This window comes from Bufo bufo, chromosome 1 (assembly GCF_905171765.1).
Source record: "Bufo bufo chromosome 1, aBufBuf1.1, whole genome shotgun sequence".
NCBI classification, from domain to species: Eukaryota; Metazoa; Chordata; class Amphibia; order Anura; family Bufonidae; genus Bufo; species Bufo bufo.
Genome location: NC_053389.1, coordinates 668,274,508 through 668,298,661, shown reverse-complemented (window position 1 = coordinate 668,298,661; position 24,154 = coordinate 668,274,508). Strand labels below are relative to the sequence as shown.

Here is a 24,154-nt window from a genome sequence, read left to right as displayed (position 1 = left end):
AGTATAAATATACATCTTACAATCTAAGAGTGATTCCAAATTACATATGGATTAAAGCGCCATAATCTGGCAAACATGGTGCATAAAAGATAGTAGAGCATAAATAGAATATATCCTGTTTACTGTGAAGGAAAACATAATTGGTGCAGGTGATAAAAAGGAGCATCGGTGATGCTAACCACCGGTCCACAGGACAGAGTCCGTGAGACCGCTGGGCACAGCGCCGAGCACCATTGCGATCTCGATTAGATACAAAAATTGGTGAGATGGTGCATCGCCCAATAGTGATGGATCAATTAAGAGCCATCAGTGTAGGAGGGAGAGATGACCGTCACCGGGAGTACCCACGGACTATCATCAATCCCTCATAGGGGGGCGCCACCATCTCACACATTCACAAGAATGTCAAAAAAAGGGAAAAATGCGGAAAAAAAAGGGGCTCTGTATGGCACGTCATATATCGTGATTGCAATAGGTCATTCCTGCTCTGCCTATTTTTGTTAGAGATAATGTATTTTGTTCTTGATATATCATTTATGCGTGTTGTCGTCCATTATGCATCGGAGGTCCACCCATTTAGTGTTTATACATTTATATTTCTTGATATTTTTCGGTATTTGGATCTGTATATCAAATTTTCCCCTTTTTTTTTTCTCATTTTTTCTTTTTTTGACATTCTTGTGAATGTGTGAGATGGTGGCGCCCCCCTATGAGGGATTGATGATAGTCCGTGGGTACTCCCGGTGACGGTCATCTCTCCCTCCTACACTGATGGCTCTTAATTGATCCATCACTATTGGGCGATGCACCATCTCACCAATTTTTGTATCTAATCGAGATCGCAATGGTGCTCGGCGCTGTGCCCAGCGGTCTCACGGACTCTGTCCTGTGGACCGGTGGTTAGCATCACCGATGCTCCTTTTTGATCATATGATCTGATACCAGCGTCTATTTAGATTACTTTGTTATTACTTGTTTCTATGACTACGCTAGTGTAGTGATTATTGGGCGGCACCGAGCACTTACCGGACATGCGCACATCACAAGTGAGACCACTATGGCCATTTTGGTATAGGCTGTTTTTCCCATCCTTGGCCATCGCGGCTATCGCGAGACTTACTGCTCTCGCGCATGCGCAGTGTGAGAACCGAGACGCCACCGCACACGATCCATGCAACATACAGTTCCCCACCGGACAGTGAGTTTTTTAATTCACCTTATTAGCACTATCACCTGCACCAATTATGTTTTCCTTCACAGTAAACAGGATATATTCTATTTATGCTCTACTATCTTTTATGCACCATGTTTGCCAGATTATGGCGCTTTAATCCATATATAATTTGGAATCACTCTTAGATTGTAAGATGTATATTTATACTACAATGTATTTGATTGATGTTAATGTATTGTGGATTGACATCCCTATTTAAATCACGTCTATGTCACATGTGCACTATGCTTGACAAAGACAGCAACAAGCTGTCGAAACGTCGCTTGACTTTGGGTCCAATAAACCACCGTTTGCCTTGATTTCCTGGAGTGCTGCTGGCTATTTTTTACATATATATATATATATATATATATATATTATATATGTGAGAAAGCTACAGCTTCAGACTAGGCTTTGAAGTAATAAAAGTCCCTGGCTGGTAAAAACTCTTGCCTGATTCTAACCTGACTTGAAGGTGGTTTTCTGAATCCTTGAACTTCTATTTTCCAGTGTTTTCTGACAGATGGCTTATCTGTCCTCAGAGTTAAAACTGGAGATGTGGATTTCAGAAGCTTTATCCTACACCTGCTTGCAAATGTGCCTTGGAAGCCCTTAAGTATGGCCATGTGCTATCCTTTGACTTTAAGACAATATAAAAATCCCCTTGAATACTTGCTTCAGTAGCTGGACACTGGTCACCTCAGACGAGTGAGCTGTAGAAGTGGACTTCTCACCTCTGGGTGGAATCTTGTGGCTTTAACCCTGGGATGTGGAGCCAACAGGGAGAGAGCAGAGAGGCAGGAGGCCTCCCTCCAGCAAGCAGCTACTTCATGGCTGCTCTCTGACTAGAAACTAACTCTACTCTGCCTAACTTGGGCCTGAGCTAAGCTATATATACACTGTAACACTGCCCCATCTTGTGGCGAAACTAGTGTAGTGCACCCTAACTAGGCCTCTGTAAAGGATCTTACATGAAGAATCACGTTGTGACATGGGAGAATATGACATGAGATGAAATACAGCATGCAAGCATAATATATGATAATAAAACACAATAAAACAAGTTTGCGGTGCCCACAATCACATAGTGGGACACTGCACTTATAAGTATTTAAACGTGTGTCGTCTCTGTGAATGTATATCTGTCTGTGTCTGTCTGTGTCACTGCACAGTACCACTTCTCTAGTCCTGTATACTGGGTGTAATTCTCAGTATTTGCTCTTATCCTGTATATATGGACACTGCACAGTACCACTTCTCTAGTCCTGTATACTGGGTGTAATTTCAGTATTTGCTCTTATCCTGTATATATGGACACTGCACAGTACCACTTCGCTAGTCCTGTATACTGGATGTAATCCTCAGTATCTGCTCTTATCCTGTATATATGGACACTGCACAGTACCACTTCTCTAGTCCTGTATACTGGGTGTAATTTCAGTATTTGCTCTTATCCTGTATATATGGACACTGCACAGTACCACTTCGCTAGTCCTGTATACTGGATGTAATCCTCAGTATCTGCTCTTATCCTGTATATATGGACACTGCACAGTACCACTTCTCTAGTCCTGTATACTGGATGTAATCCTCAGTATTTGCTCTTATCCTGTATATATGGACACTGCACAGTACCACTTCTCTAGTCCTGTATACTGGATGTAATCCTCAGTATCTGCTCTTATCCTGTATATATGGACACTGCACAGTACCACTTCTCTTGTCCTGTATACTGGATGTAATCCTCAGTATCTGCTCTTATCCTGTATATATGGACACTGCACAGTACCACTTCCATTGTTCTTATACTGTGTGTAATCCTCAGTATTTGCTCTTATTGTATATTTGGACACTGCTCAGCATGGTTGTAAATTGTCAGTACATTTACAGACAGTTCACAACCAGGTTTATTTTTCTGCTCTCTGTGTCCCTATCTCAATTATGAGGATGTTTTTGTATAAATGTGAAAACAGATGAATATTGGATATTAATTGTCTTTACTATGAATTAACTTACAGAAAGTAAAGAGCAGAAGCTTAAAATGTGATCATATGATAAGACCAGCGATATCCAGCCCTGAGCACGTGGTAGTCAGTGAAAATAAAACCAGGCACACAACGATATAGGGGGGAATAGAGAATTTTATTTCATTTATAATTTTATTAATAATGGGACAGATGTTTTGGTGTAAATTCTAAATTAAAGTCAAGGATATGTTAAATCTGTTGACTTGTATTGATTCAGGGGAAGGCGAAAAAAAACCCTGTAGGGGGAAAAACTCCTTCCCGACTCCGCTTAGGGCAGTCAGACTATTTCCCTGGATCAGATATTATTAATCCAGAGGAAGGCGAAAAAACCTCATTGAGCCTCAGCCATCAGCTTCTAATGAGGAAAAATTCCTTCCCGACTCCACGCATGGCAGTCAGATAAGTCCCTGAATCAATTACTAAATAATATGTCCGCAAAGGGTTGGCCAAATTGTACTTTGAATTAGGTGAATGGCTGAACTGAGGGGAGGGCAACTGAGTTGATCCAGAGGAAGGAGAGAAAAAACCCCTTTATGACATCTGCCAATTTGTCCTAATCTAAGGGGAAAAACACTCCTTCCTGACTGCAAATCAGGCAGTGGGAAAATAGTCCCTGGATCAAATGCCCGTACACATACTCACATCGTCCAGTGGGAATAGCTTCAGGATCAGTGTCCGTCCTCAAGATGTTTTCCTTTAGTCCAATTGCAGGGGATTTCCAGGGTCCAGGTCTTCTCCAGGAGCTCAGGAGGACATTTTGCTCTGGTGACATTAGAGCTGGTGGAGGGTTTACCGGGTGACAAATGAAAACCCTCTGAAAATGGCCTGATGTTTTAATGGTAAAGGTCCCTTCTTGGCCGCTGCTGCCTCTATACTGTCCAGCTTGAATCGTCTGGAACAGCGTTGAGGTTTAGATGGCTACAAGAAAAAGAAACAGATAAAAAATGAGGATACGATCATCACAATTGGTCATTGACCTGATATGAAGCTTATGCTGGCTGTATTTTCAACATGTAATATGATCACCTTATGTACTCATCCTCCACCGTAATAAGATATACTTTTTCTAGAGAAGTATAAAGCATATTAAATGCCAAATTAGGGTAGTAGTCTACACTCATTACAGGGGTCTGCCTCCAACCAGCTTCATTCAAGAATTATTTGTTACAAATATAATTATTACTTTACCTGCAAAAATACATTCAAGGTGTGAACTAGTGAAAGCACATAAAAGATCTGTATGCTAACATGGATTCCTGGATCTGGAGTTCAGTAGCCCAATCCCTAAGCCTCCATGTTCTGTGACAATTGCTACTGCTTGGTGGCTCTGCCCCCCTTCTTATCACCTGCCAACATGTCCCCATATCAAGCCCCTGACATTGAGAATCATATACAGTGTATGAAGTGTAGACGTTCTGTTCATGTACTTACTACAGGGATGTGTGGTGGGGACATCCGAAGGGCTTCCACAGAGACCCAGTCAATATGCTGGAAGAAACGATGGCCTCGGATGTTACCGTGGACTCCTAAGCGCTTGGCAGGATCTCTCTGGAGGAGCTGAAAATGAGAAACGTAATTATAACTTAGTGACTATAACAATCTTTGAGCACAATGACCAATCACATTCCAGATCTTGCATTTTCAGGGAATAGCTGGGAAATAAAATCTGCAATCTGATTGATTTCTATGGGCAACTTCTCCACTTTTCTCTTAGGCTAGTTTAGATAAATCTGCCCCAGTGTTTATTCTGTGTAAATGCTGGTCTCAGGCTGTAGTGTCCGCAATGGGAGATTTTATAAATCTGTGGCTGCTTGTTACATAAGCTCTGAGGGGTGGACTAAGTTATTCTAAAAAATGTTATCATGGGAGACAGACTATAATGTCTGCCTCAATGCTAACTCTTGTCAGACATTGTGCTATTGCCGATGCCGAGTCTGTGTTGGCTCCGGTCAGGTTGTGGGTCCAGGGGTGACTACTCGGCATCCCCTCTTGTGGAGACCAGTATTTTCACCATGTATACTACAGAAATGATGGTTGTTGTATTGTTATCCTTCTAGCAGCACCTCTGAGGGGCGGCCCCCTCCTAAACACTACAGTAGTGAGTATTAGTGAAGGAGATCATGGTGCACTATGGAGTATTATAGGTGGAGATGTCTTCTATCACAGGTTGTCATGTAACATTGTATAAAATACAGTAGTATTATGCAGTAACATACTGACCTCTTTAATGATGTCTTTAGCACTGGAGTGTGTTGTGTCAAATAGTCTAGGATGGTAAGTACACTGACTGGTAATCATTTCATTTAAGATGACACCAAATGAATACCAGTCCACTCCGACACCATACTCCTCCTTAGCCAGCATCTGCCAGGAAGGAGAGAAGAGTGACTACACAGATTATACTTAGACTACTATTGTAGGGGCTCAGGCTTCGGCGATTGCCAGCATAGTGTAGAATGGAGTCACACAATGGGCCAGATTTATCATTAGCTTAGGTCAGAATAATAGAGTGAAAAAGTCCCAAAAAAAGTCCCAAACGCTAAAACTGCGCACAAATTTGCGACTTTTTTCTGCTCTGCACTATGCTCGCCAGTTTTCTGAAAGTGGGCGTGTTTTCTTATGTAAATGAATCTCTAGACAGATTTACTATTGGGACTATTTAAAAAGTCACAAAAAAGTCGCAATTTCACTCCAGTGAGGACCATGCTTATCTTATGAGACTTTTTAATAGAACATGCGACTTTTTCATAAAAACGTGTGACTTTTTCGTAAAGATGTGCGAATTTTGTAAAGCTGCTTACTGACGGATAGACTGCTACCGTCAAACCACATTTATTACAGTCTTAAAGGGCCGATCATAAATCTGACTTGGCTAAAACTGACTTTAGCCATATGTGAAAGTGGAGTGAGCTGTCAGAGTAATGATAAATCTGGCCCAATGTGTTTAACTGGATGAGGCCAAGATGTTCTGCCTCCATCCAGCAGCAGATAAACTGCAACCACAAAGTCATCTGAAGGAACCTCACTCATTCATTCATTTGAATGGGCCTATTGCAATATTAGGTTTCTCCACCAGAATCCACTGCAGTGGAAATGAATGGCCACCCTGAGCTTCCCCTGGCAATAACAGCTGATCCCTGAGATCAGTAGATGGTGTGAAGGTAATAAAGCCCTCACACAATCAATGTGGCCCCATCAAACAGGTAAAGTGCAGGGGTGCCAAAAATCTGACTTCCACCGATCTGATATTGAAGACCTATCCTAAGGATGTGCGATCAGTATTCTGAACCCCTTCAATACAAATATATCAGTGAAAATGATGAAAACTCCCTTTTCCTCACCTCAGGAGCCACATAGCCTTCTGTCCCAGCATATTCGGTGGCTGTGCGGTCTCCAAGCATGTTCTCAAGTGCGAGACCGAAATCCGTGACCTTAATATGGCCGGTCTCAGCCACCAGGATGTTCTCAGGCTTGAGGTCTCTGTGGACGATGCCCTTAGAATGGAGATATTGGATGCCACACACAAGCTCAGCGGCATAGAATATGTCAGAAAAGTAAATAAATGAATATAATGCGAGGATAACACATAAGACTCTTTCCTAACAGTCACTAGAATAAGAGACACAAAATGTTTCTTATCACTGTCAAATGTGTCTTATGGCCAGGGCTACAGGGTGGCTTAAAATCACATGAACTTCTATTCCAGGGTTTTAAAGAGCAACCAGTCCTAGTCATGTTCTAGAATGGGCTGCTGATGGTCATTAATAACCATTCCCGGAGAACTCCTTTAATACCTTGGAATGTGATTAAGGCTCCTTCACATCAGACTGGGGGGGATCTGTTCTCTTCTTTGTCTTTTACTATCAGAAGAAGGATCACAGCACAAGGAAGAGGAGAAACATTCCCTGACATTTCTGGAGGAACGTTTCCCCTCTCAGTCTTCCATTCTTCTTTTGAAGAGAGCAGACAAACAGGGGAGCAGATCTCATCAGCGTGATGTGCATGAGGCCGGACACAGGATCTAATATTTTATGTCATTTCCTAACCGTTTAGCTGAGGTTTTTATTCAGCCTTACTTTGCACTGGGGATGTCAAGCCGCCCCTTCATCTGTAGGAACTGATCAAAGTCCCCGCAGCTCATGTATTCCAGCCCAAGTAGAACAAGCATCTGTGACATAGAAGACGCCATTACTGAACCATCAGATCACATTTACACATTTACTGGACAGAATATAGCTGTGGCTTCTGTAATCCTTCAAGGGATATTCCTCTTTCAGCATGAAAAGGTTATTCTTTGTATATAGTGAAAGAGTCTATAATTTTACAATCTTGCTATATCAAGATCTCAGTTATTAGGATCTCTGCTATAAATCTGCCCTAGACACAATAAACAATGAAGGATCTTGTTACATAACTTCAATACAGTGTTTATGGATAAGCGGTGCAACCAGCAGAGGTGTGTGGATGAGCTGTGTGTGTAGCAGAACTGAGTGTGTATCAGCTGTGCATGCAGCAGTGCTGTGTATGTATAATTGGTTTGCTGCATAGTCAGGGCCGGTGCAAGGATTTTTACCCCCTTAGCCAAGATAAAAATTGCCGTCTTCCCCCTTATTAGATGATCTGCCCAATATCATGACATCACATATGTTCCACCCCTTTCTCAGCATTTAAATTAAAAGAACTGCTATGTTTCCCTTAGGGTTAATCAAGCTTCTTGTAGCTGTCTCCCTGACAGCCGCTAGAGGTGCTTCCGCGATTCTCACTGTGAAATCTACAGTGGGAAGACGCGGAACATAGTTTTGAATGTGTGCGCATGCGCATTCGCAGCTGAGAGGAGGACCGGGGAGAAGAGTTCCCAGTGCCGGCGCTGGAGAAAGGTAAGTGTCACTCTCATTCCCCCCCTCCCTTGTCACTCTCATTCCCCCCCTCCCTCCCTTGTCACTCTCATTACCCCCCCTCCCCACCTCCCTTGTCACTCTCATCCCCCCCCCTCTCTTGTCACTCTCATTTCCCCTGCCCCCCTCCCTTGTCACTCTCATTCCCCCCTCCCTTGTCACTCTCATTTCCCCCTCCCTCCCTTGTCACTCTCTCCCCCCCTCCCTCCCTTGTCACTCTCTTCTCCCCCCTCCCTCCCTTGTCACTCTCTTCTCCCCCCCTCCCTCCCTTGTCACTCTCTTCTCCCCCCTCCCTCCCTTGTCACTCTTATCCCCCCTCCCTTGTCACTCTTATCCCCCCTCCCTTGTCACTCTTATCCCCCCTCCCTTGTCACTCTCTTTCTCACCCCCCCGCCCCTTGTCACTCTCTCCCCTTCTTGTCACTCTCATTCCCCCCCTCCCTTGCCACTCTCATCCCCCCCTTGTCACTCTCTTCCCCCCCTCCCTTGTCACTCTTATCCCCCCTCCCTTGCCACTCTTATCCCCCCTCCCTTGTCACTCTTATCCCCCCTCCCTTGTCACTCTCTTTCTCACCTCCCCGCCCCTTGTCACGCTCTTCCCCTTCCCTTGTCACTCTCACCCCCCCCCACCTCTAATGTAGCGTGGCCGAGCTCTGTTCGGACCGCGGTACAGGAGCTTTTGTTTCCTGTACCCGGCCGGACTGAAAGGAAGTGCACACTAAGTGAGCACTTCCTGTCAGTCTGGCCGGGTACAGTAAACAAAAGCTCCTGTACCGCGGACCGAACAGAGCTCGGCCACGCTATATTAGAGGCGTTACCCTCCTGTCAGTCCTTCTCTTCAGGCTGCGCCCGGGCACAATCATAGACGCGCTAGCCCGGGCAGTGCGTCAGCCGCTCGGTGCGGGGGAGGGCCCGCCGCCGTACTTTTGAAAAAAAAACTGGGGCAGGACCGGCCCGGCCGCCACTTAACCAACGCTTTTTTTTTTTGACCGCACGGTTCCGGCGGCCCCTGTTAAATTCTGCCCTAGGCGGCTGCCTAGGTCGCCTTACAGGTGGCGCCGGCCCTGTGCATAGTTCATTGTGTATATACTGTGTATGTAGAAGAGCTGTGTATATGTGTCTACTGTGTATGTAACAATTCTGTGTGTGTATATATATGTAATGTGTATGTATGTATAATGTATGTTCTGCAGAGCTGTGTGTGTGTAATATGCACCTTGAAGAGTTGGGCATGTGTACTGTATTTCTACAATGTAAAGATCACAGAGGGTAACAAAAAAAAAATAAAGAAATAATACAGCAGAAGAAGCATGGCAGGACACTGCAGAGCAATGACAGGAGACACTTGGGTAGGTATATTTAATAAGGTGATCACATGCACCATTGCTGTTTGTTACTATGGTCAGCAGATGACACACTGACCAAATCTATTAACCCCATCTACACTAGACCCCAAAATAAGTCACCTCTACCAGGGAAGGTTTGATAAGTGCAAAATTTGGTTTTCTAATGGTCTGTAATCTAAACCCAGGGGCGCCTTATATTCCACAGATATAGAAAATTAGAAAATGATATAATTTGTGATCATATAATAAATAACCTTTATTTGCTCCTTTAAAGAGTTTTCTCTTTAGGGCCACTGGTGGGTGATCAGTGGAGGTCTCAGTCCCGGGAGCAGTGGATTTTGCTGGGGTGCCATAGCCCCTGAATGCTTATTTTCTCCCACAAGGAACAATTTTCCCTTTTCCACAGGATAGGTGATAAGTGTCTGATCACTGGGTCCAACTGCTAAAACCCCCAGCAATCCTGAGGACAGAGGCAGTGGGCACCTACTGTGGAGGCAAACCACACAACTGCTATGGGGCCTGGGGGAAGGGGGCCCCAGATACTACGTTTTGCTATGTGGCCCTATGAGATCTGTGTATGCCCCTGACCAGAGGTCTCCAAGTCTGCAGTGATAGCTTCACATCTGACAGTCCCATATAAATATGTAACTGGAGCAGTGGTCATGCATGCAAACTACTACTTCATTCAAATGGGGACTTAGGGACCTCCATTCTTCTGATTACTGGGGGTCCCTGCAGTCCTACCAGACCCATTTGCTCTCACATAGATGGTCGCTCTGTCGGCTGCTGCCCCCTTTTTCGGTGGACTGGGTTGCAAGTGGAGACATTTGAAAAAAGTGAAGTTGTCAGTAGTGTACCTTGGTCTGGAATGCAAAGTCCGCGTGGATGAGGAAGGGGCTCCCAGATGCCAGCTGTAAGACTCGGTGCTCCACCAACACATCCGCCTCATCACAGTCGGCAAGCATGGCTCTCTTGCTGATGATCTTAACAGCATACTTCTGATGGTTAGAAGTATCCTCCGCCAAGACGACCTTCCCAAAACTTCCCTGCCCGAGCACATGATGGAATATTAATCTCTCCCTGATGTTATCGGAGATTATTATGCTTCTAGAGCAGGTTGGCCGAACACCGCTGTCCTCGACTAGGGGGAAAGTAATAGAAAAACAAGTGAAAGGATATTCCCATCTTAGGCATTTCTACCATATGGATTGGTCATATTGATTTGTCCTTCTGTTACTCTGATAGACACTCCCGAATTTATATAGCCAAGTATAGAACTTGGCCATCTCCAGCAGTCCCATAGACTCTAAATGGTGATCAGTGAGGGTCTATACCAGTGATGGGGAACCTTTTAGAGACCGAGGGGCCAAACTGCAACCCAAAACCCACTTATTTATCCCAAAGTGCCAACATGCCAATTTAACCTGAATATCAATATAGTATATCTTCCATGTACTTTATCATTTAGCTATAATAGCCTGCCTACATTCAATGCACTGGCTGAGCCATTTATATTGCGCCCTGTGCTGATGAATGGCAGGAAAGGTCTAAGGCATATTGGTATACCATAGACTTTTTCCAGGGCGCAGGTGCCCACAGAGAGGGCTCTAAGTGCCGCATATCGCTAGGATATATCCCCATTGTCTGATAGGTGCGGGACATAGGTGCGGGACCCACCACTGGGACCTACAACTATATCGAGAGTGTGGAAAGTGGTGACTGGAGGGCTCCAGGTTTCCCCATTTTCGGCCACCACCAAGCGTTTTCCCCATAGAAGTGAATGGGAGTTCACCACCCTTGCGCAGCCAATGGTCCCATTCTTTTCGATGGGGCTGAGATATTTGTATGGGGCTTGGCTATTTTTGGCAGCAGCCCCATAAAAATTAATGGAGGCAGCCGTGCATGTGTGGTGCACCCTCCTGGACTTTGCCGGCTACGTTTACGAGATAGGTGCATTTCCCCGAGGTGGGTCTCCCACCTATGAGACAATAAGGGCATATCCCAGTGATATGCCCCCATTGTCTCAGATGGGAATACCCCTTTAACAGAATCCAGCACTGTAGATAAATACAGACTTAGACCAGACTCCAAAATAAATGCAGAAATCAGATCCATTAATAAATACAGACCCCAGACCAAGTGCGTTAACCCCTTTAGGACTGGAATGATTTTACTTTTGGGGTTTCTTGTTTGTTTTTTTATTATACATTGCAAGAGCCTTAACTTTTTAAAATTTCCTTTCACATAGCCATATATATGTAAAAATAATAATAATAATAAAAAAAAAATTACAAATATTCTTTGTATCATCCTTTTCTGACACCCATATTTTTTTTTTCTTCTGCAAAGCCATGTAAGGGCATATTTTTGGGGTGTAGTTTTTTTTTTGTACCATAATGTCAAACTTTTTGGCCATTTTAATGTATTTTTGGGCAGCTAGCCATGACAGGCCTGGGACCTTTCACAAGGACACAGGCTGTCATGACAATCAATAGGAGCCCTGCGATTTTTCCACAGGGGCTCCGATCGGAAGACTTAGGGAACACCTTCCCTCTGTCCAACTCCATAGATGCTGCAGTCGCGATTGACAGCGGCATCTGAGGGGTTAAAAGACATCCGCATCATAATCAAGGTATCAGTATTATCACTGTTCTCGGTCACTGTTGGCAGGTGTCTCCTGTATTATACAGCCGGCATCCACCATATATAGAGAGCGACCTCAACGTGTGAGCTTGATCCATATAACCCTTTAACACATATGACATACATGTAGGTGATTATGCATTAAGGGGAGAGATGATAAAAACTGCAGCCTATGCGCCATTTACTTGCTATTACTCCCATGGAGAGATATGACATTTACTTATACAGTATGGCGCCACCTGGTGTTTAAAGCGTATAACAATGTGCATCTACTGAGCTGAGTGCTGCTGGTCAAAGGTCAGTCGCCCTCCTCATAGCCAGGTCTCTTCACAGTGCTCCTCTCTGGTCACTGCAGAGCAGCTAGAAGAAATAGCTTTCTTCCCTGTGTTCTCTGCAGAGGACCTAATAAAGAAAGGCTTCTTCCATGCAGAAGGTTATTTCTATTGGCTCTTCTGCTGGGAACACAGGATCACTATGCAGAGACCTGGCTCTGGAGGATGAGCATGTGTGATCGGTTCCCTGAGGTCAGTAGATGGACCTGCACATTGCTTTACACTTTGAACACCAGGTGGCGCTATACTATGTAAGTAAGTGTCATAGCTCTTCATTAGATTATTTTTACAGAATCTGAAAGGCAATTGTGCTCTATTTTTATAATCAATAAATGAATATGACATATAATAGGGAACCAACTCATTTCCCCTTCCTGACATATCATATACCTATACACTATGCCAAATGCTGCAGGAGAGTGTATGGAGCAAGCTCCACAGTGGGTGCCAAATGTTTAACCACCTCCGGACCGCCGTACGCAGCGACACGTCCTGGAGGTGGTTGATTGATTCCGCCTGGACGCGCCGGCGTGTCCTCTCGCGAGACGCGAGATTTCCTGTGAACGCGCGCACACAGGCGCGCGCGTTCACAGGATCGGAAGGTAAGCGAGTGGATCTCCAGCCTGCCAGCGGCGATCGTTCGCTGGCAGGCTGGAGATGTGATTTTTTTTAACCCCTAACAGGTATATTAGACGCTGTTTTGATAACAGCGTCTAATATACCTGCTACCTGGTCCTCTGGTGGTCCCTTTTGTTTGGATCGACCACCAGAGGACACAGATAGCTCAGCAATATGTAGCACCAAGCACCACACTACACTACACCCCCCCTTGTCACTTATTAACCCCTTATTAGCCCCTGATCCCCCCATATAGACTCCCTGATCGTCCCCCTGTCATTGATTACCCCCCTGTCATTGATCACCCCCCTGTAAAGCTCCATTCAGACGTCCGCATGATTTTTACGGATCCACTGATAGATGGATCAGATCCGCAAAACGCATACGGACGTCTGAATGGAGCCTTACAGCGGCGTGATCAATGACGGTGGTGATCACCCCATATAGACTCCCTGATCACCCCCCTGTCATTGATTACCCCCCTGTCATTGATCACCCCCCTGTAAAGCTCCATTTAGACGTCCGCATGATTTTTACGGATCCACTGATAGATAGATGGATCGGATCCGCAAAATGCATACGGACGTCTGAATGGAGCCTTACAGGGGCGTGATCAATGACTGTGGTGATCTCCCCATATAGACTCCCTGATCACCCCCCTGTCATTGATTACCCCCCTGTCATTGATCACCCCCCTGTAAAGCTCCATTTAGACGTCCGCATGATTTTTACGGATCCACTGATAGATGGATCGGATCCGCAAAACGCATACGGACGTCTGAATGGAGCCTTACAGGGGCGTGATCAATGACTGTGGTTATCACCCCATATAGACTCCCTGATCACCCCCCTGTCATTGATTACCCCCCTGTCATTGATCACACCCCTGTAAAGCTCCATTCAGACGTCCGCATGATTTTTACGGATCCACTGATAGATGGATCGGATCCGCAAAACGCATACGGACGTCTGAATGGAGCCTTACAGGGACGTGATCAATGACTGTGGTGATCACCCCATATAGACTCCCTGATCACCCCCCTGTCATTGATTACCCCCCTGTCATTGATCACACTCCTGTAAAGCTCCATTCAGACGTCCGCATGATTTTTACGGATCCACTGATAGATGGATCGGATCCGCAAAACGCATACGGACGTCTGAATGGAGCCTTACAGCGGCGTGATCAATGACTGTGGTGATCACCCCATATAGACTCCCTGATCACCCCCCTGTCATTGATCACCCCCCTGTCATTGATCACCCCCCTGTAAGGCTCCATTCAGAAATTTTTTTGGCCCAAGTTAGCGGAATTATTTTTTTTTTTTCTTACAAAGTCTCATATTCCACTAACTTGTGTCAAAAAATAAAATCTCACATGAACTCACCATACCCCTCACGGAATCCAAATGCTTAAAATTTTTTAGACATTTATATTCCAGACTTCTTCTCACGCTTTAGGGCCCCTAGAATGCCAGGGCAGTATAAATACCCCACATGTGACCCCATTTCAGAAAGAAGACACCCCAAGGTATTCCGTGAGGGGCATATTGAGTCCATGAAAGATCGAAATTTTTGTCCCAAGTTAGCGGAAAGGGAGACTTTGTGAGAAAAAAAAAAAAATATCAATTTCTGCTAACTTGTGCCAAAAAAAAAAAAATTCTATGAACTCGCCATGCCCCTCATTGAATACCTTGGGGTGTCTTCTTTCCAAAATGGGGTCACATGTGGGGTATTTATACTGCCCTGGCATTCTAGGGGCCCTAAAGCGTGAGAAGAAGTCTGGGATCCAAATGTCTAAAAATGCCCTCATAAAATGAATGTGGGCCCCTTTGCGCATCTAGGCTGCAAAAAAGTGTCACACATGTGGTATCGCCGTACTCAGGAGAAGTTGGGCAATGTGTTTTGGGGTGTCATTTTACATATACCCATGCTGGGTGAGATAAATATCTTGGTCAAATGCCAACTTTGTATAAAAAAATGGGAAAAGTTGTCTTTCGCCGAGATATTTCTCTCACCCAGCATGAGTATATGTAAAAAGACACCCCAAAACACATTCCCCAACTTCTCCTGAATACGGCGATACCACATGTGTGACACTTTTTTGCAGCCTAGGTGGGCAAAGGGGCCCACATTCCAAAGAGCACCTTTAGGATTTCACAGGTCATTTACCTACTTACCACACATTAGGGCCCCTGGAAAATGCCAGGGCAGTATAACTACCCCACAAGTGACCCCATTTTGGAAAGAAGACACCCCAAGGTATTCTGTGAGGGGCATGGCGAGTTCCTAGAATTTTTTATTTTTTGTCACAAGTTAGTGGAAAATGATGATTTATTATTATTTTTTTTTCCTTACAAAGTCTCATATTCCACTAACTTGTGACAAAAAATAAAAACTTCCATGAACTCACTATGCCCATCACGAAATACCTTGGGGTGTCCTCTTTCCAAAATGGGGTCACTTGTGGGGTAGTTATACTGCCCTGGCATTCTAGGGGCCCAAATGTGTGGTAAGAGGTTTGAAATCAAAATGTGTAAAAAATGACCGGTGAAATCCGAAAGGTGCTCTTTGGAATATGGGCCCCTTTGCCCACCTAGGCTGCAAAAAAGTGTCACACATGTGGTATCTCCGTACTCAGGAGAAGTTGGGGAATGTGTTTTGGGGTGTCATTTTACATATACCCATGCTGGGTGAGAGAAATATCTTGGCAAAAGACAACTTTTCCCATTTTTTTATACAAAGTTGGCATTTGACCAAGATATTTATCTCACCCAGCATGGGTATATGTAAAATGACACCCCAAAACACATTCCGCAACTTCTCCTGAATACGGAGATACCAGATGTGTGACACTTTTTTGCAGCCTAGGTGGGCAAAGGGGCCCACATTCCAAAGAGCACCTTTCGGATTTCACTGGCCATTTTTTACAGAATTTGATTTCAAACTCCTTACCACACATTTGGGCCCCTAGAATGCCAGGGCAGTATAACTACCCCACAAGTGACCCCATTTTGGAAAGAAGACACCCCAAGGTATTCCGTGAGTGGCATGGCGAGTTCCTAGAATTTTTTATTTTTTGTCACAAGTTAGTGGAAAATGATGATTTTTTATTTTTTTTTCTTACAAAGTCTCATATTCCACTAACTTGTGACAAAAAATAAAAACTTCCATGAACTCACTATGCCCATCAGCGAATACCTTGGGGTGTCTTCTTTCCAAAATTGGGTCACTTGTGGGGTAGTTATACTGCCCTGGCATTCTAGGGGCCCAAATGTGTGGTAAGGAGTTTGAAATCAAAATGTGTAAAAAATGACGGGTGAAATCCGAAAGTTGCTTTTTGGAATATGGGCCCCTTTGCCCACCTAGGCTGCAAAAAAGTGTCACACATCTGGTATCTCCGTATTCAGGAGAAGTTGGGGAATGTGTTTTGGGGTGTCATTTTACATATACCCATGCTGGGTGAGAGAAATATCTTGGCAAAAGACAACTTTTCCCATTTCTTTTATACAAAGTTGTCTTTTGCCAAGATATTTCTCTCACCCAGCATGGGTATATGTAAAATGACACCCCAAAACACATTCCCCAACTTCACCTGAGTACGGCAATACCACATGTGTGAAACTTTTTTGCAGCCTAGGTGGGCAAAGGGGCCCACATTCCAAAGAGCACCTTTCGGATTTCACCAGCCATTTTTTACAGAATTTGATTTCAAACTCCTTACCACACATTTGGGCCCCTAGAATGCCAGGGCAGTATAACTACCCCACAAGTGACCCCATTTTGGAAAGAAGACACCCCAAGGCATTTGCTGATGGGCATAGTGAGTTCATGGAAGTTTTTATTTTTAGTCACAAGTTAGTGGAATATGAGACTTTGTAAGAAAAAAAAAAAAAATCATCATTTTCCGCTTACTTGTGACAAAAAATAAAAAGTTCTATGAACTCACTATGCCCATCAGCGAATACCTTAGGGTGTCTACTTTCCGAAATGGGGTCATTTGTGGGGTGTTTGTACTGTCTGGCCATTGTAGAACCTCAGGAAACATGACAGGTGCTCAGAAAGTCAGAGCTGCTTCAAAAAGCGGAAATTCACATTTTTGTACCATAGTTTGTAAACGCTATAACTTTTACCCAAACCATTTTTTTTTTACCCAAACATTTTTTTTTTATCAAAGACATGTAGAACAATAAATTTAGAGCAAATTTTCTATATGGATGTCGTTTTTTTTGCAAAATTTTACAACTGAAAGTGAAAAATGGCATTTTTTTTGCAAAAAAATTGTTAAATTTCGATTAATAACAAAAAATGTCAGCAGCAATGAAATACCACCAAATGAAAGCTCTATTAGTGAGAAGAAAAGGAGGTAAAATTCATTTGGGTGGTAAGTTGCATGACCGAGCAATAAACGGTGAAAGTAGTGTAGGTCAGAAGTGTAAAAAGTGGCCTGGTCTTTCAGGGTGTTTAAGCTATGGGGGCTGAGGTGGTTAATAAAAAGATCAATAACATCTAAAAAAAATATATATATATATAAAGAAGCTAAAAAAGGTTCTTTCCTTTTTATCAAATACAGTAAAAATAGAAGCAATAACAAAATAACCATAATTGGTGTCACCATGTCTGTAAACTTCCAACCTAATAAAACATCCACGTGATAAATGCTATAAAAAACCCACACACAATGCGAGAAGTTTTTTATTTTGTACATGTAGTAAAACATAAGAAAAACAATGTACATTTATTACCACCATGACTGTGCTGATCCGCAGGATAAAGGTAACATCATTGTTACTACACACTGAACGCCATAAAAACAAAAAGCTTACAAACTTGCAGAGCAGACCCCTGAATACAAACCCTGGAATAAATACACCCCATAATAAATACAGACCCCAAATCAACTAAATTAATACAGATTGTGTCAAAGCTGCTGCAGAACAGCATTACACAGCTCAGATGCTGCAGAACATCTTTCAGCTCATTACTGGGGGGCACTTTCCCACTTATATATTCAGGTCAATATTTGGGATCAGTATTTGTAAGTCAAAACCCAGAGGAAGCTACACAGAGAGAAAGGACGATGGAAACCTCTGTATTTCTTATGTGTTCTGTATTCCTGGGTTTGACATACAAATAGTAACCAAAATACCCCAGCGACAGTGGCCTAACTCTTGAGAAAGAGGTTCTGCAGCAGCTGAAAGGTGTATCACAAGGAGTAATGCACTTCCTATAATATATTATTAAGAATATTAGAAGTCACCTTGGAGGTCAGTGATCTGTAGACATGAGCTCGGCATGTGACCTTTTACATTTATATGGACCTGGAACTCCTGATGACTTCTAATCATTTACAATAGGGGCACATTGTCGCATCACTTCTATGCATGCAGGGTTGTTACAATGTTGCACTATACACAATATAGGCTGCTGTTTATGACAGCCTGTATTCTCTCCATGCACAGGCTCTGCTGACAACTCATATAGGACACTATTGGGGGATTAGAAATAATTCATATAATAACATTAAGGGGGTCATTTATCAAACTGGTGTAAAGCAGAACTGCCTTTGTTGCCCATAGCAACCAATAAGAGTTCATCTTTCATTACTCACAGCTCCTTTGAAAAATGAAAGGAGGAATCTGATTGGTTGCTATGGGCAACTAAGCCAGTTCTACTTTACACCAGTTTGATAAATGACCCTCTAAATACTTAAAATGGAACTGTGTACAGCGTAATTCACACTTCACTGCCCTAGCCCAGTATCTATAAAGACAGAATGCTTGTTGCTGCCCCCAAGGAACTGAGCACCCAGGGTATATGCCGGCTAGCACCCCTCCCCCACCCTTAGTAACACCCCAGCTATAAATGTGGACTCCACTTCCTTCTGCTTGTCTCAGGTCTCAGCTCTACAGAACAGATTAATGTAAAGTGCAGCGTACTCAAGTTGTGTGTAATAGAGTTTCTGGGTGTAGTAGTGCAATGACACTAATCTGAGACGGCTGACTCTCTGCATAGGCAGGTGATGGTAAGAAATTGTTTGTGACGCCAGTGCCAATTAAACGGTGGCACGCCGTTTGCGGATAGCAGGAATAAATTGAGGAACACGTGGTATTAGAACAGAACTCCAACTTTAGTAGTTTTCATGCAGAGACAATATTGGAATCGCAGTTCCTTGGCATACAGTCGATTTTGCAATACGGTTGATGCAGGCAATGACAGATTTAGCAAGGTGATTACAGAGTGTTGAACACAGGACTTGCAGTACAGGAGCTTGCACTCTATTTCTGTCTGATCCTGGAATATAGCAATTCTTCACCAAGGCCCAATAACCTAGTTCTGGCTTTATATCCTTGGCTATAGCTTTAGAAAGTACCTCCTCTGTTATTTTGAGTACCTCTTGCTTCTCTGCACTTTGCCTCGGTCTCTCTCAGCTGCTTCCTCAGGCTCTTTATCTAAGATATTCCTGTTTCTGCATATGGGAATTCAGGAGGGAATCTTCTCCTGGACAGCAGGCTTCAGGCCTGGACTTGTCTCCGACATTGTCTAATCTCCAACTGTAGATTACAGACACTAGACTCCGTCTCCCTTTCCCTTCCCTGACTGGGCCTTATATAGACTAGGGCTCCCTAGCTCCCTCTAGTGACTAGAAGCTGGAATGACACCCCTAGCAGGCCTGTACATGCAAGTGTCATAGTAACAGGGAAACACATAGCATTGCATTACATGACATTTTATAAAACTGACATATACCAACTTCTCCATAACTAAGGAGGGACGACAGCACACCAAGTGACACTTTGGTAGTGACGGGTATTACAGTCCCCGTACACTACATACCCCACTGCTTTAAGCTAAGTACGACCTCGTACTCCATCATGGGTCGCCCAACTGGAATCTCTACCTGAAATAGAAAATAGAGACATGCAGGCATACATACATGTAATTCATCTGCATTTACATTTACATCAGGTCCAATTGGCAAAGATGAAGGGTAGTGACAAGGGGCGTCGTTCTCTTCTCTCAGGATAATGAATGGAACGGGGGCGCTGACCTGGCACAGCGTAACATTATAACCAGGATAGTCCATGACAATGAATAAGTCCATGATAGAACAGCAAAATAGATAAAACAGTATAAAAGTTCTTGGAGGCTCAAAGAACAAACATGAGTCCGTACCCAGGTTATTTTTCTATTAAATCACAGAGGCTCTCATGCGGTGGAGTCCATCTCTGGGCACATTTCCTTTAAAAGAGCAAAAATCTCAGAGGCTCAGGTTCTTTTGAGTCTGTCTCCGGGCACGGTTCCTTAGTATGAAGTTGCACAATAAAAGGACAGCAAAGACAAGTGCTGTAAGACCCCTGATCAACCTGAAAAGGGGGTGAAGGGTAAAAGGTGCAACTAAAGGAACAGGCACAACTTGGCGTGGGGTAGCAAAAGCAGGCAGGAGGTCCTGGAAACAAACGTGGCCTTGATGACTTTGTGATTTCAGTGGTCAACACCTACCACTGAGCCGTGGACAAACTGGCAGCCGCAACAAAGGACCAGAAACATAGGACTCCTGTCCTGGAAGGGTTAACATCAAACTTCTGCAGTGAAATAAATCAAAGGCCTAGCAGGCTGATTCACAGTGGCATATCATAACCACTTGGCTCTGCTGGCAAGTACGGCCTGTAGTAGTCCTCTACAGGAGGATGGGCCCACATAACTATATTGGGGGCAGCTGTAGGGTGAAGGGGCCCCTAATAGGTATTGGCCCCATGGGCCTAGGGGTAAACCCTTGGGTGGACCGTACCGGTCCCGGCATAAGGATTGTGGGATGGAATGGCGTGGTTACCGCCGCCTCAAGCGGTCCGGTGGGCTCGGCGCGGCTATTCACAGCAACCGAGGGTCTCCTTTGGGGCACTGACGGAGCGGTGGCAGCAGAAGGTGGTCTACGGGTGGTGACAGGCACCCTTACCTCGTCCTTCTTTGGCGACGTCTGGATCCTAGCGGTCGCGATCTTGCGCAGCTCCCGCAACTTCTCCTCCAGCCGGACAATCTGCTCACTGATGCTCTCTGTGTCGGAGTCGCTGTCATCTGCTGGCGCTGCCGGCGCAGGTACAGTCACCGATGGCGCGGACTCGGCCTCTGCAGGTTCTGGCGATGCGTCTGGTCTCCGACCCCTCTGGATGTTCTCCAAGGTAGCATGAAGTCCTTTCAAGTTTTCCATATCTTGTATGGTCTTCTCCCGACGAGGCAGCTCAGGGGAAGGATAGGGGCTCACCCATTTCTCCAACACGGTTGGCTGCCAGAAGACGTTAGGCCCAATGAAGGAGCTCCGCTCCTGAAAGGCGTGATGGGCCGGCTCTGGAGAGCGTTCAGGTTCCCGCTCGCAACCAGAGTAGTCTTCTCCTTCTTCTGCCTCCCAGTCCTCAGGTGCTCGTTTGGGACGGGTCACGGCAGTGGCATAAGGGCCTCGCAGGCTCTCGGCAGGGGTGTACTCCACTTCCTCTCCCTCACGGAGGCTGTGCTGATAAGAAGGGAGGTAGTCTCTTTTGACAGACCTTCGATTCACATAGAGGTCTCTGCCAGTTAGATAGTCCTGGATGAACCCGTAGTCACGGGTTTTGTCGAATGACAGCACCACTCCCTTTCTCCTTTCCAGGCGGGGTTGGGTGTTAGCATGCTTTTCATGGATTGTTTTAGTCAATTCTTCATAAACGATTTTGGTCTTCGTATTCCGCTTTATAGCGGCCTCCCGGATCTCCGCCATAAGTGATGACCACTTGAACGAGGGCTGAAAAAAGTCTCTCCACGAGCCATAGTAGGGCTCTGGTTCTTTCTCCCTTGGGCGGCAGGCGGGCGTCTCCGGTCCCGGAGAGTAGGCCGGTGGAGCCTCCTCTGGCTCTACACCAACATCAGGCACTTGCGGTATTTTAGGCGTAGACATTGCAGCACAATGATGCTCACTTTCCAACATGCTCGATCCTTCTGAGGAGAGCGATAGGGTCGCGTCAATTACAGCAGCCAGCTCCTCCCACTGGACTGGGAGGCCGCCCCCCAGGTATTCCAGTATATGGAAGGCGGTGTCCATGCTGGCAGACATGCAAATGTCCAGATAAGCAGTGGCGCCTGACCTTGAACTCCTTCCCACTCTTTTCTCGGAAAGGCGCCAATTTTTCCCGCCTTTTCGGGATGAAGATGACGCAGCAGTTATTTCAGCAAGCCCAGCAGCCATCTTTGGGTATAAACGCTGTCTATTCACTGACAGCAAGCAGGATTGTAAAAAGTCCACAAAACCACACTCCAATGTGGCGTTTTTCTTCCTCTTGATAGCGCAACACTACACAGCGCTTTTTAGAGGTTTTAGGAACACTTTGGGTATATTTTTCAGTCCACAAAGTCCACTTTAAATAAACAGGTAATTTGTCACTTTGGTCACAGGGCAACTGTATAAGGCACAAAGTTCACGCTTCTTGCACTATAAAGCGTGCGTATCCTGTTCGTGACGCCAAAAGAGAGTTGCAGCGTACTCAAGTTGTGTGTAATAGAGTTTCTGGGTGTAGTAGTGCAATGACACTAATCTGAGACGGCTGACTCTCTGCATAGGCAGGTGATGGTAAGAAATTGTTCGTGACGCCAGTGCCAATTAAACGGTGGCACGCCGTTTGCGGATAGCAGGAATAAATTGAGGAACACGTGGTATTAAAACAGAACTCCAACTTTAGTAGTTTTCATGCAGAGACAATATTGGAATCGCAGTTCCTTGGCATACAGTCGATTTTGCAATACGGTTGATGCAGGCAATTACAGATTTAGCAAGGTGATTACAGAGTGATGCACACAGGACTTGCAGTACAGGAGCTTGCACTCTATTTCTGTCTGATCCTGGAATATAGCAATTCTTCACCAAGGCCCAATAACCTAGTTCTGGCTTTATATCCTTGGCTATAGCTTTAGAAAGTACCTCCTCTGTTATTTTGAGTACCTCTTGCTTCTCTGCACTTTGCCTCGGTCTCTCTCAGCTGCTTCCTCAGGCTCTTTATCTAAGATATTCCTGTTTCTGCATATGGGAATTCAGGAGGGAATCTTCTCCTGGACAGCAGGCTTCAGGCCTGGACTTGTCTCCGACATTGTCTAATCTCCAACTGTAGATTACAGACACTAGACTCCGTCTCCTCTTTCCCTTCCCTGACTGGGCCTTATATAGACTAGGGCTCCCTAGCTCCCTCTAGTGACTAGAAGTTGGAATGACACCCCTAGCAGGCCTGTACATGCAAGTGTCATAGTAACAGGGAAACACATAGCATTGCATTACATGACATTTTATAAAACTGACATATACCAACTTCTCCATAACTAAGGAGGGACGACAGCACACCAAGTGACACTTTGGTAGTGACGGGTATTACAGTCCCCGTACACTACAAAAGTTTTAACAATGTGTCCAGGATGTATAGCTTCTGTATTACTGTATGTGTGGATCTACCTGAGACTCCCTGGTCCTCCTGCTGGTCTTCTTTCTTCAGGATGTCATCTTCCCTCTTGATCCGTGACTTCTTTCCATCTGTTGAAGAGATGAGGATGAGTTTTCTCTTCTTCCCGCACTTTGGCTGTTTAGTCACTTCTTCCACTGGAATGATGGGTTGATCAGGAGACATCTTCTCAGAGGAGCTGGACGTTATCCTCTTCTTCCTCTTCTTGCTCCTCTTGGGTGTCTCCGTGTCTTCATCAGGTGAGGTCAGGATGGTCCGACGCTTCTTTCCTCCTTTCCTCCTGATGATAATCTTCTTTTCTTCCTCCATCTTCTTCTGCTCATCAGCCGATGAGTCAGAAATGTGTCTCCTTTTCTTCGCTCCTCTCGTCCTCGCAGCAATCTTCTCTGAATCCATCGTAGCGCTTTCCATCAGGTAAGCAGATATGTCCACCGTCGCCAGTCAACTCTAACTGCCACTTCCAACTGCCACCTGCCATTCAGACCCGGGCACCACGGTTGCCTTGGCTACATGGATTGTGATGTGCCCAGTAACTGGCCAATAGCGTTCAGCCATTTGTGCCAGGCTTTTTTTTACTGTGAGCTTTGAGGAACACATTGGAAACTT

General features: G+C 44.8%; 1 protein-coding gene across 1 annotated transcript; it reads right to left on the bottom strand.

Annotated features, from left to right (window-relative positions):
* Positions 1 to 4,029: 4,029 nt before the first annotated feature.
* On the bottom strand, positions 4,030 to 23,944 carry LOC120986504 (protein kinase C delta type-like). Its single transcript, XM_040415129.1, has 6 exons — positions 23,542 to 23,944; positions 10,338 to 10,621; positions 6,582 to 6,767; positions 5,461 to 5,604; positions 4,672 to 4,797; positions 4,030 to 4,158 (listed from the first exon to the last, which is right to left on the bottom strand). Exons 1-6 carry the CDS (start codon positions 23,942 to 23,944, stop codon positions 4,030 to 4,032), a joined length of 1,272 nt encoding a protein of 423 aa, XP_040271063.1.
* Positions 23,945 to 24,154: the final 210 nt, after the last annotated feature.

What these genes read in the sequence shown, in the direction of transcription:
- LOC120986504 (XM_040415129.1), bottom strand. Translation starts at nt 23,944, where the DNA reads ATGGATTCAGAGAAGATTGCTGCGAGGACGAGAGGAGCGAAGAAAAGG. An exon ending in CTAAAGACATCATTAAAGAG is followed by an intron (nt 4,798 to 5,460) that starts GTCAGTATGTTA and finishes TCTCATTTTCAG; the next exon opens with CTCCTCCAGAGAGATCCTGC. An exon ending in CCCCACCACACATCCCTGTA is followed by an intron (nt 4,159 to 4,671) that starts GTAAGTACATGA and finishes TTTTTCTTGTAG; the next exon opens with CCATCTAAACCTCAACGCTG.